At 40.9% G+C, this 12,331-nt stretch overlaps 1 protein-coding gene across 2 annotated transcripts in view; it reads left to right on the top strand.

Moving 5' to 3' along the window:
* The window catches only part of LOC120566216 (ankyrin repeat and protein kinase domain-containing protein 1-like), a 58,709-nt gene that overhangs the window by 10,452 nt on the left and 35,926 nt on the right, over positions 1 to 12,331 (top strand). For both annotated transcript variants that reach the window (XM_039812537.1, XM_039812536.1), the window contains exons 3-11: positions 55 to 262; positions 2,985 to 3,127; positions 3,208 to 3,376; positions 3,658 to 3,813; positions 5,675 to 5,823; positions 8,800 to 8,849; positions 10,868 to 11,020; positions 12,050 to 12,132; positions 12,236 to 12,305. In XM_039812537.1, coding sequence (XP_039668471.1) covers positions 2,991 to 3,127; positions 3,208 to 3,376; positions 3,658 to 3,813; positions 5,675 to 5,823; positions 8,800 to 8,849; positions 10,868 to 11,020; positions 12,050 to 12,132; positions 12,236 to 12,305 — 967 coding nt within the window. In that variant the 5' untranslated portion in view covers positions 55 to 262; positions 2,985 to 2,990. The remainder of the gene's footprint in view (positions 1 to 54; positions 263 to 2,984; positions 3,128 to 3,207; positions 3,377 to 3,657; positions 3,814 to 5,674; positions 5,824 to 8,799; positions 8,850 to 10,867; positions 11,021 to 12,049; positions 12,133 to 12,235; positions 12,306 to 12,331) is intronic.

The following is a 12,331-nucleotide window of genomic DNA, read 5'->3' as shown; positions in this document are numbered from 1 at the left end:
GCTGACATCTACCACCTGTTGGACAGGTTTTGACATAACTCTGATTTTTTTTAGACTTGGACTGAAGCTATAAGGGTGTGCTGTTTTCCTCGGATCAGACGCACACAGACACACGGACTGAAGAGAAGAGAAGAGAAGAGAAGAGAAGAGAAGAGAAGAGAAGAGAAGAGAAGAGAAGAGAAGAGCAGCTTCATCTCTGCCAGTGTTTCCTCGACACACAAAGGTTTAAAGAGTCTTTAGGTCGACCTGAAGAGTTCAGCAGGTGAGAATCCTAGCAGAGGAATCTGTAACTGTCTGAAAATCAGCTGAACAAACTGTTTTATATCATGGAAAACCCCTTGTTGGAGACTTGTGGCAAACTATAACAGTTAAAAAAGTTTTGCTTAGCAGCAGGTGTAGATGTTTGGAAGAAAATAGAATAGTGAAACAAAATAAAGACAGTCGGAGACTAAACCAAATTAGGTTTTTGTATTTTATTAAGTATATTTGCAAATATAGGAGGAACACGATTTCACAGGAGGCATGCAGCACAAGTGTGGAAAGGGTTCTTCAAATGAATGAGCAAAGACACAGAGCTTATATACACAAACAGGAGGAAGGGAATGATGGCACACATGTCTGGTCTAAACATGACTTTGCATTTTTCTTTCAGGCATATCTGAACTCAGCATACAGCATATGCGTCTCTTCCCTCTTGCCCCCTATCACCCTGGGTCATATGCCCCGTACATCAGTTGGATGCACTGGGGAGCAACTGCTGTAGTTGGGAGATAGTTTACCGTGACCTTGTACCTTATCGGTTCACACAAAGGCTGTATGCATTCAGCTCCAGACTTCCTGGCTCCACATATTGTAGAGAGAAATTCAGTCTTCATGTGGGAATGGGATAAGCTCCCTTCAAGCATTTGTGAGAGAAACAAAATAGAAATAAAACAGAAAAATATAAAGAATCATGCTAAAATGTAATTTTGCCATTACACTACACACTGAGAGCTTTTCTTTACAGCCTGTTCGCCTCAAAATCTTGAAGTTTACGAGCCCTGAGTTACAAAAAAAGCGATATGCGATTCCACTGCGGGGCTCTTCAAACGCGTCTCTCTTCTCACTGCAGCCGTCTAACGGCCAATGAGTGCATCCATGTTATTCTCTGACGCCTTAGGAATCAAACTAGACCTCTCAAAAGTCAATCCGTATCCGGGAGCAGGAGATAAACAGGCTTAAAGCCCAATCACGGCTCTGAAGTGGATTGGGGTCAAGAGGGTTTGATCGACATTTGCTTCAGCCAGTTACAATTTCCCCCCACCCTAGTCTTGTAGCCAATAAAGAGACAATTTGAAAGACATATTGAAACCCATTAAAATTTTAACCCTGTGATGGCTGGCTCTGTGTTTCAGCACAAACAGTGAATGTTATAATGCAAAGCACTCCCTGACAAATTTATAATTACTTATTTCTATATATTTATGTATATAGTTATTTCAAGTATGTGTGTGATTGATGTGGGTGTATTTTTGTATTTGAGAAGTTTAGTATTTTGCACTTTTTGGACTTTTTTCTTTAAAAAAAAAAAAATCATAAAATCAATTTTTGAGTCTTTTGGCTTCTGGATTTTTTCTGTAGTAAGCTGAGACATGTGGCTAATGTCCTGGATTGTCTGTCACCTGTCAGATGTGTTCACAGCAGTGTATTTTAATCATTTTACAGATGTATAACTTGGACGAAAATTAAACACCTCCATTCTAGCCTCTGTAGCTCTGTGTTAGTAAGGCCTAGAATCACCCTGGCACTTGTAACTAAAACTGTGTTTCCTTTCCAATGATGTCAGGCACATCCCAGAGTGTCAAAGTATGCACCACTTTTAATTTGGGTATGCCGTTTAGACCAAAAAGCATGTAATTTCAGGCCTTTTTATAAGAGGCTGATTTAGAAAGACCCAACAATTCCAGTAATTCCCCAAGAGCAAGCACTCAATGCGACAGTGGCGAGGAAAAACTCCCTTTTAGGAAGAAACCTCGGACAGACCCAGACTCTTGGTAGGAGGTGTCTGACAGTGCCGGTTGGGGGTGTGATGAACAGTGGTAATAACAGTCACAGTAAAGATAATGAAACAGTGACTAGAAATAGTGTTTGTAATAATTCATGGCATAGCGGGGCACTGAGGGGCGTTAAAGGATGTAGCATGGCACAGCAGAGCATAGCAGGACACAGCAGGATACAGCAGGGCACTGCGGGGCACCGCGGAGCGTAGCAGGGAGTTGCAGCAGAACCACGGCGACAGCTGGAACCATGATTTTGGTGCCACCCTGATCCCACGATTTTATCCTGGGTGAAAAGAAACATAAGGACTCTTAGGAGGAGGTTAGTAACAAGCATTTTTGGGACAGAAAAGCAGGTGGGCCAGGCTAGCATTCTGGGAGCGCAGTGCTCTAGTGGGACAGTAAGGTACTATGAGCTCTTCAAGATATGATGGTGCTTGACCATTTAGAGCTTTGTAGGCTTTTCTTTTTACTTTCTTAAAAAGTATCGGTTCAGGCACCGTTTGGGCACCGTTTTAAAAGTATCGTTTTAGCACCGTTATCATAAAAAATCCAAACGATACCCAACGCTAGTGGAAACCCAGTATTACTAACAATTGACAATGGCTGGTTGTCAAGTGCAATCATGCATTGGGCAAGAGCATAGTTATTTTTTTACAGCCAGAAATCTCCAAACGGCTGTCATTGCTCCTCTTCCGTCGCCTATACCTGTTTGACAGAGAAGTTATTGTCACATTGCTATGAGGTGGTATTGGGTGTGGTAGTATCGGAGTAATTTTAAGACTACAAGTATGAATACATGCGGTGTGAGGCATCGAACCGATACCTAATATTGGCATCGGACCGATACTGGCATCGGACCGATACCCGATACTGGCATCAGTATTGGTGCATCCCTAGTCTAAACTGGACTCAGGGTTTGATTATATCAATAATTTGTTCCTCCAGTGAACTATGGAACAGTTTGTTGAAGACTCCAGCCTGGGGGACTGGGAGGAGATTGGCTCTGGGGGTTTTGGAGAAATCTACAAAGCCAGGCATCATCAGTGGGGCTATGATGTGGCCATTAAACTGCTTCTTCAGGGTGAGGGGTAAGTGCTTACAAAGGGTTTCCTGTTTATAATTACATAAAGTTGTGTGAATTACTAATAATGCAAACAAACACACACAGGAACGAGAAGTCTTTGCTGCGTGAGATCAAGATGATGAGTCAAGTCACCAGCCCGCATGTTATGGCCGTCCAAGGGATCTTCAAGGGTCGAACGCCCTCCTCTGGCAGGTCAACACAGCTTGGTCTGATCATGGAGGTCATGGAGAGAGGATCATTGGCCTCCCTACAGGTAACCAGGGGCGGAAAAACTACTCATATCTTTTACTTAGAGTAGCAATACTCTCATGCTAAGTAAAAGTCTTGCATTAACAATAAAAAGCATAGAATAAATAATATATAATACATTTGTTATCCAAGTTATACTGTTTTATGTTCAAATAGTCATTATTAAAGGAAAGAAGAAGAAAATTAATATAACAGCATATTCCAAACCTTTGAATGGTAGTGTAGGCTGTATGTGTAGCTCACTATCTCCGCTATTTGTGTCTGTAACTCTGGAAATTCTTACAGGCAGCATTGATGGGAACTCCACCCTGGCCGCTGGTCTTCAGACTGGCTCACCAAGTGGCTCTGGGTATGAACTTTCTCCACAGTCTGCCCCGTCCCGTGCTCCACCAGGACCTGAAGCCCCAAAACGTGCTGCTGGATGACGCTCTCAATGCCAAGGTGAGTCCCAGGCTTTGAGGGGAGTCCAGGCCTCATGCTTACTTTATACTATTATAATAGTTTGCACACTCTATGAAGACTAAATGGAGCCTGAAAAACACATATTGTAAACCCAAAAGATACAGACATGGGTTTCCCTTACATTTCGCAACTTGATAATATACAGTAGTAAATAGTTTTACTGCTTTTCAAGAGCCAAACTCCAGGCCTTAACATTGTACAGTATGTCACGTTATCAAGCTATGCCCCTCTTCATGATTTAGGTTCCAGAACATCCCGTTCTCATTGCTAACTTGTAAGATTGTTCAGTGGTTCTCATAGTCAGATATTGATGCCAAAATCACCCTTAAGTGTCTGTTTGGGACGCAGCGGGCAGAGCAGCAGCTCGACCTCAATGCTCTATGATAATAGTATGAAGAGCTGCAATGGTAATTAAAATTAAAATTAAAATTAAAATTAAAATTAAAATTAAAGACCAAAAATCCTTGTAAGGAGGCAGGTTGGGGGGGTGGATGGGTCAAACAACACAGGACTTTCACCTAGAAGACCGGGGTTCATGTCCTGTTTTTGTTCCACGTGACACTTAAACGTACATTTTTACGTACATTTAACGCCAAATCAGTCATGACTCAGAGCGTCAAAAAGTGATGCCAAGAGTCCTGATGCTAAAGCAGATTATTTGCGTTAGTAACAACCGCCAAATGAACCGACCAAGTGTCCCTAATTGATGCGCTGGGAGTGAGAATCTTGTGTGCCCGACCTTGCTCCATGAGCGCAGATCCAGTGAGTGCTGAAGGTCACGGACCGATGATGCCATCAGGACCACATTATCTGCAGCTCACTGAACTGCAACCCCTCCCCACCACGACTACGTCTCGATATCCTGTAGTATCCCTGATAGAGGCCAACCCTCTCCTGGAACGAGTTGACTTACTACTGAGCCCCCTGGACACAGCTCTTGCTTTGGATATTCATGGATTGAATGGCCTTCACCCTATACTCCTGCAGCACCTCCCACAGTATCTCCCGGGGGACCTGGTCATACGTCTTCTCCAAATCCACAAAGCACATGTAGACCGAATGGGCATTCTCCCAGGCCCCCTCCAGGATCCTTGCAAGAGTGAAGAGCTGGTCCATTGTTCTACCACCAGGATGGAATCTGCATTGTTTCTCTTCAATCTGAGAATCCTAAGACCTTGAGACTAAAGCTCCCCGCCGCAGCTTCAGCAATGGAAGCTTTCAAGATTGCCCACTCGGGTTCAATGCCCCCAACCTTCACAGGGAAGCCAGAAAGGTCCGCCGTAGGTGTGAGTTAAAGATCTCTCAAACAGGGGCCTCCTCCAGACGTTCCCAGTTCACCTGCACTACCCATTTGTCAAGGTCTTTGTCTAACCCTAACAGTCTCATGGCTGCCAATGTAAAAACCAACCCACAGAGAGAGTTTTGTGGAGCTGATAGTCTTAATTAGCTTTCTAGCAACTCATTTGGCAATGGCTTGAATGTAACGGACGTTCATTAATATCAAAAAGTTACGCAATAAAGCTTTAATGACAGTTTAATGTAATGTTAACACATGAAGCTAAATAGTTTCTTAAAGTTTGATAATGAGGTCTGCTATGTTGTTTAGGTTAATGTCAAGTTGTCATAACACAAACATCAAACAATGCTAACTTATCATTAAAAGAGTCATAATTTACCAAATGACTCTTACAGTAATTACAACAGTCATGAACAATCATAAAGACTACTTCATGTTCATGACTGGTTTCATGTCAGTCTTCTGCACACCCCTTCAAATAAAGTGGTACCAAATAAAGAACCTCATCTAACTCTTTCCTCTCTTTGCTAATTCTCTCTGCAGCTTACAGATTTTGGCCTTGCACGGATTTCCTGCAGCGTCACACAGGTTCCCAAGGATGATGAATCACTAGGAGGGACGATTATCTACATGCCACCAGAGGCTTTAAAAAGCACATCGTACAAACCTACTAGATCCTTTGATATCTACAGGTACAAGAGCAACGAACCAATTCAATTTTATTTATAGTATCAAATCATAACAAGAGTTATCTCAAGACACTTTACAGATAGAGTAGGTGTAGACGAGGGCTCCACAATTAATAACAATTTCATCGAAATTGCAATATGAACTAGTGCAATATCCAAATCGCAGGGTTATTTGTAGTTATAAGGCAAAATATGTGTCAAACAATTCTGAATCAAGTATTGTGGTGCTGCAGAGACGTCCCGGCCAGCAAATCCTATCCTACAGACTAAAGAAAACATCTTTGTTTGGTACAGATCCTTGCCAAAAAATCACACTTTAATCATTTTTGTTTGTTTTTTTAAATATTTTCAATGAAAATGAGAATATTGATACAGAAATTATCATTCCCTCCAATATCGTGAATCATATCGCAAACGCAATATCAGTCAAAATAATTGCAATTAGATATTTTCTTAATATCGTGCAGCCCTAGTCTATACCACACTCTGTAATTTACAAAGACCCAACAATTCCAGTAATTCCCCCAAGAGCAAGTGGTGAGGAAAAACCTTTTAGGGAGAAACCTTGGACAGACCCAGGCTCTTGGTAGGAGGTCTTTGACGGTGCCGGTTGGGGGTGTTATGAACAGTGGCAATAATTGTCACAATAAAGATAATGGATCAGTGACTAGAAATAGTAATTGTAGTAGCTCATGGTGTAGCAGGGAACTGCAGAGTGTTACAGGGTGTAGCAAGGCGTATCAAGGCACTGCAGGGCGTAGCAGGACATAGCAGGGCACTGCAGGGCATAGCAGGGCATAACAGGAAGTAGCAGGGCACTGCAGGGCATAGCAGAGTATAGCAGGGCGTAGCAGGGCATATCAGGGTGTGGAGCAGGACCACGGTGACAGCTGCAACCATGATTTAGGTGCCACCCTAATCCAAGGAAAACTGCTGGGCGACAAAACATAAGGGGTCCGGGAAATAAGCTCCCCAGAGCTAGGTTAGTAATAAGCATTACTGGGATATGGATGCACACAGATGGAAAGAGAGAGGAGAGAGGAGCTCAGTGTGTCAAAGGAAATCCCCCGGCTAGTCTAAAACTATAACAGCATAACTAAGATCTGGTGCAAGGCAAACCTGAGCCAGTTCTATAAGGGTTGGTAGATGAATCTGACCACTATGAAGAGAAGCAGAGAAGAGAAGGGGTGCCGTGTCTGGAGCTATACACCCTCCCCTGCTGGTCTAGACAAATGCTGCAACTCCTCACTCCCTAACTATAAGCTTTATCAAAGAGGAGAGTTTTAAGTTTACTCTTAAATGTGGTGACAGTGTCTGCCTCCCAAACACAGACTGGGAGCTGTTTCCATAGGAGAGGAGCCTGATAGCTGAAGGTTCTGGCTCCCATTCTACTTTTAGAGACTCTAGGAACCACTAGTAACCCTGCATTCTGGGAGCACTGTGATCTAGTGGGACAATAAGGAACTATGAGCTCTTCAAGATATGAAGGTGCTTGACCATTTAGATCTTTGTATGTCAGGAGAAGGATTTTAAATTCAATCCTAGATTTTACAGTAAGCCAATGCAGAGAAACTAATACAGGAGAAACATGATCTCTTTTCTTAGTTTTTGTCAGAACACGCGCTGCAGCATTCTGGATCAGCTGGAGAGTCTTAAGGGACTTATTTGAGCAATCTGATAGTAAGGAATGACAGTAGTCCAGCCTTGAAGTAGCCTAACAAATGCATGGACTAGTTTTTCAACATCGTTTTGAGACAGGATGTGCCTAATTTTGGCAATGTTTCGAAGGTGAAAAAAGAATGTTCTTGAGGTTTGTTTTAAGTGGGCGTCAAAGGATATATCCTGATCAAAACTCCTAGATTTCTGACAGTAGTGCTAGAGGCCAGGGCAATACCATCCAGAGTAATTATATCTTTGGATAATGAGGTTCGGAGGTGTTTAGGGCCCAGCACAATAACTTCAGTTTTGTCTGAGTTTAACATGAGAAAATTGTAGATCATCCAGGATTTTATATCTTTAATGCATGCTTGAAGTTTAGCTAAATGATTAGTAAGCACTTGAATAAAAGTGTTTTAATTATCATATAATAAATAATAACTGGAGACGGAATCACTCCAGCTGCCATGCTAACACATGTTCAGTAGTGACAGGAAGTCAAAATATCAGTCGCTTAGTCCTTTAACAGGAGAGGGAGTTGTTTTCAGGTAGGAGGGATACTAATATGACTTCATGCACAGATTTCCTTATTTTCATTGAATATCCTCATTCAGAATCAGAATCAGAAAGGGGTTTATTGCCAAGTACGTTTTTTATGCATACAAGAAATTTGTCATGGTGTTGTTGGTGCATGGCGGACTTCCTGTTGGGTTTAGGGTATGGCTCTAATGACGTTTTTTGTACATCTTGACATGTTACATATGTGTACCATGAGACTACGTTAAACGCACTGCAGTGGCTCAATTTTCTTAACTTTCTAGGGGGCGCTAGCGAGCCATTTTTGTGCGCCTATTCCCGAAACCCTTAAAATACGTACATTTTCACCAGACTTGATGCGACCGCCAAATTTGGTGAGTTTTTGAATATATTAAGCCCCACAAAAAGCCAAGTCATTTGACGGGAAAATAAAAATAATAATAGAAAGAAAGAAACAATAATTCCTTCAGTTTCAATAGGGCCTTCGCCGCTGTCGGCGCTCGGGCCCTAATAAGTTAAACAGTAGGAAAAAGGACCGGTACGGCAGAGTAAGTACAGTGGCATGAAGAGCCAGGTGTGGAGTGTGGAGAGAGTCAGGGTGAGTTCCAAGCCTTGTTGTTGAGGCTAGTGGCGAATGGGAAAAAACTGTTCATGTGGCATGCGGTTTTGGTCCTGATGGACCTCAGCCTCCTGCCAGAGGGGAGTGACTCAAAGAGTTTGTGCCCGGGGTGGGAGGGGTCAGCCACAAATAATCCTGACATTAAACATTGTCTGTCTGTCTTTCAGTTATGGGATACTACTTTGGTCCATTGTCACAGGGAAACAACCATATGAAAGTAAGTGACTATCAATGCTCAGAACATCTTCTACCTTTATCTTAGAGTTTTCTCATTTGAGTGTTTTGTTTGCATGTGGTGCAAGAATGGCAGGACTCTGTAAGTGTAGATGGCGCTGCCTGACAGCAAACGTCACTGTGGTCCTGCCAGTAATATGTGAAATAAATAATTACAGTGCTTTACTTTTTGTATATGTACAAACAGTTCTTTAGGACAGCATGTCATTTGATACTGCTACTCAGTGCTAGGCCTGATCTAAACACAATGCTTTTTACTTAATCACAGTTTCTTTGTTTAACCGCAATTAATTGCTGACATAAGCTAAGGTCCTAAGGTCTATGACTGTTGATGGTAATTGTCAATTTTATGTTAATTTAACAACAAAAAACAATGTTTTTTATGATTATAAAGAGGCGGGGTTTACCTTATAGACTCTGTACTCGTTTTATTACATTATCTGGGTCACATGAATTGATGTAACTAAAGATGTATCATGGGATTCATTTGTTCGAAACGTGATACATAAATAAATACATTTGACTAAAAGAGAGTTATTTTGCTAATCGTAATTATTTCTGAGACTATTAATTGTACAGTCAAATTTGGAATTGTTACAGCTCTGCTCAATGAAATTTACCAAAGCAGGTGGCAAGTTGTCTCATTTAGCAGGATTTAACCTGAACCTTTACATAAGCATCAGTCCAGACTAGGGCTGCAGCTATCGATTCTTTTTGTAATTGATTAATCTAGCACTTTATCAATCGATTAATCGACTAATCGGATATTTTTTTTTTGCATTTTTAAACAACCAAAACAAATAATGCATAACGAAAATGATGTGGCTGTAAAATGATCAAGCATTTGGCTTTTATTTCTCAAAAAAACTGAGTTATTTATTAGGGCTGCAGCTATCGATTATTTTAGTAATCGAGTATTCTACCTATTATTCCATCGATTAATCTAGTAATCGGATAAGAAATACTTTTGTTTTATTAAAGAGCAATAATTAACAATAGTTTGGTTAAATTTTCAGAAAAAGCAACATTTGTATTGCCTACATTGCTTACAATATCATCTCTCAAAAAACTAAACCTATTAAGTGCATTTAAGTGCCATATTACATTGTTTTTAAAGATTTTTTTTTTCAAATGATATCAACCTCAAACTAAGGCATACATTAAACATACATAAACATTACATTAAGTTGTGCAACTTAACTTTTAGTTTCAACCTGACACTGATCTGTATATAGGCCTATATGTAAATATTAGTTATACTCAACCTATTTTCATTTATATATTTGATTATAATGTCACACAGCTCTGTTACACTTTTGCTATTAGATCGTTGATCAGCTGTTTCTCCACAGAGAGAGAGAGAGAGAGAGAGAGAGTCAGCTCTTTAGATCAGATCGTTGTCATCACTACATATTTTCTTGTCTTTGATTTTGGTAGTTGTTGTGTTTGGTGTAGTTCCACCGTCCATATGACTCTGTGATTTACTTTTGTCGGTCCTCTTCGAATGGAGGAAAGTTAGACTCAATGTTTTCTGTTGAGACGCTGAAGCACTGACGTTGTGCTATTATTGTGGTAAGCTAGCTTGATTTTGCAGTACACACGGTACAGAGTTTTAGTTTTAATTACGTTTGAACTGATTCCAAACTTTGGACACTTTCTGTCGTTTTCTCCAGCCTGTCTCTTAGCCCCTCGCTATTTACGCTCTGGCATATACTGTCTATGAGCATGTGTCGCCAGCAGCAGACTGAAAAGCGTCTGTGCGACAGTAATAATGCTCCGTGCGGAAACACCGTCAGCGTCAGCGATACAACGTTGGTAACATTGATTTAACGAAGCTTTGAGGCAAGTCATTTTGAATCAAGGATTTTTTGTAATCGAATTATTCGAGTTATTCGAGGAATCATTTCAGCCCTAGTCCAGACCATCTATTCAGGTATTACCAAGGTCTCATTTAACCTCAAGGCCACTTTGACAGCCTTTTTAATTCTTCCTCCAATGTAGATGCACAGCCCTACATAGTGACGATTCGCGTCCCGCTGGGAGATCGCCCACCGCTGGATGATATCAAGGGTGATGCTGCTGGGTTGACAGAGTTGACAGGACTGATGAAGAGATGCTGGGATCATGAACCTGAACGAAGGCCCAAAGCCCTTGGTGAGGAAACTATTTAACTCTCTAACATTACATTCTTTACTATATGTTCCACTGGCTCAGATTATGGAAAAAAACAAAATAAGTTACCATAGTTATGCGGACAACACACAACTTTATATAACCATAACGCCTGGGACTATAGTCCAATACAAAAACTGACTAAGTGCATTGAACAAATTAATGACTGTATGTGCCAAAACTTTCTAAAATTAAATGAAGAAAAAACTGAGGTGGTTGTTTTTGGAGCAAAATAGGAATGATTGAAAGTCCACACTCATCTTCAAATGACAATGTTAAAAACAACAGACAGCCAGAAATCTTGGTGTAGTCATGGACTCAGACCTGAATTTCAACAGCCACATTAAGACAATAACAAACTCAGCTTATTACCACCTTAAGAATATATCAAGGGTTAAAGGACTTATGTCTTAGCAGGATTTGAAAAAACTTGTCCATGCTATTATCTTTAGTAGACTTGACTACTGTAACGGTGTCTTTACAGGTCTCCCTAAAAAATCTATCAGACAGTTGCAGCTGATTCAGAACGCTGCTGCTCAAGTTCTCACTAAGAGAACAGTTCTTAAATCTTTACACTGGCTTCCTGTGCCCAAAAGAGTTGATTTCAAAATACTTTTGCTGGTTTATAAATCCCTAAATGGTTTAGGGCCAAAATATATTTCTGATCTGTTAATGCGCTACGAACCACCCAGACCGCTCAGGTCGTCTTGGACAGGTTTCTGGTTTCTGTCCCCAGAGTTAGAACTAAACAGGGGGAAGCAGCATTCAGTTTTTATGCTCCACATATCTGGAACAAACTCCCAGAACACTACAGGTCCGCCGCAACACTCAGTTCTTTTAAATTTTTTAAACGTTTCTTTTTGATGTTGCCTTTCTTTAATTTAATTTTATTCTCATATTTTATCTATTTAAAAAAAAAAATGTGTTTGATGTTTTTTGTGAAGCACTTTGAATTGGCTTGTTGCTGAAATGTGTTCTATAAATAAAATTGCCTTGCCTTGTGTACAACAGATTGTACAACTGAGACAGAACAACTGTTCAAGATGCACAAACATGAACTCACTGACGCTGTCTATGAAGTGCTGAAGAAACTGGTGAGGAACAAATCTCTTCATAAACACTCAAGTCACACGAGACACTATAACATTTTGACACAATGCAGCAAATCCTTGTGTAACTGTCTCTTTCTCTTTCCAGGACCGAAAGGAAGAAGAAGCCATGGCAGCAGGAAGGCAGGTTCAGAGGAATCAAATCGCTGAGGCTCCAGGTCTGTATTTATAAACTACTGTTGCC

This window comes from Perca fluviatilis, chromosome 1 (assembly GCF_010015445.1).
Source record: "Perca fluviatilis chromosome 1, GENO_Pfluv_1.0, whole genome shotgun sequence".
In the NCBI taxonomy this organism is placed as follows: Eukaryota; Metazoa; Chordata; class Actinopteri; order Perciformes; family Percidae; genus Perca; species Perca fluviatilis.
This window is presented reverse-complemented; position numbering and strand designations above follow the sequence as displayed.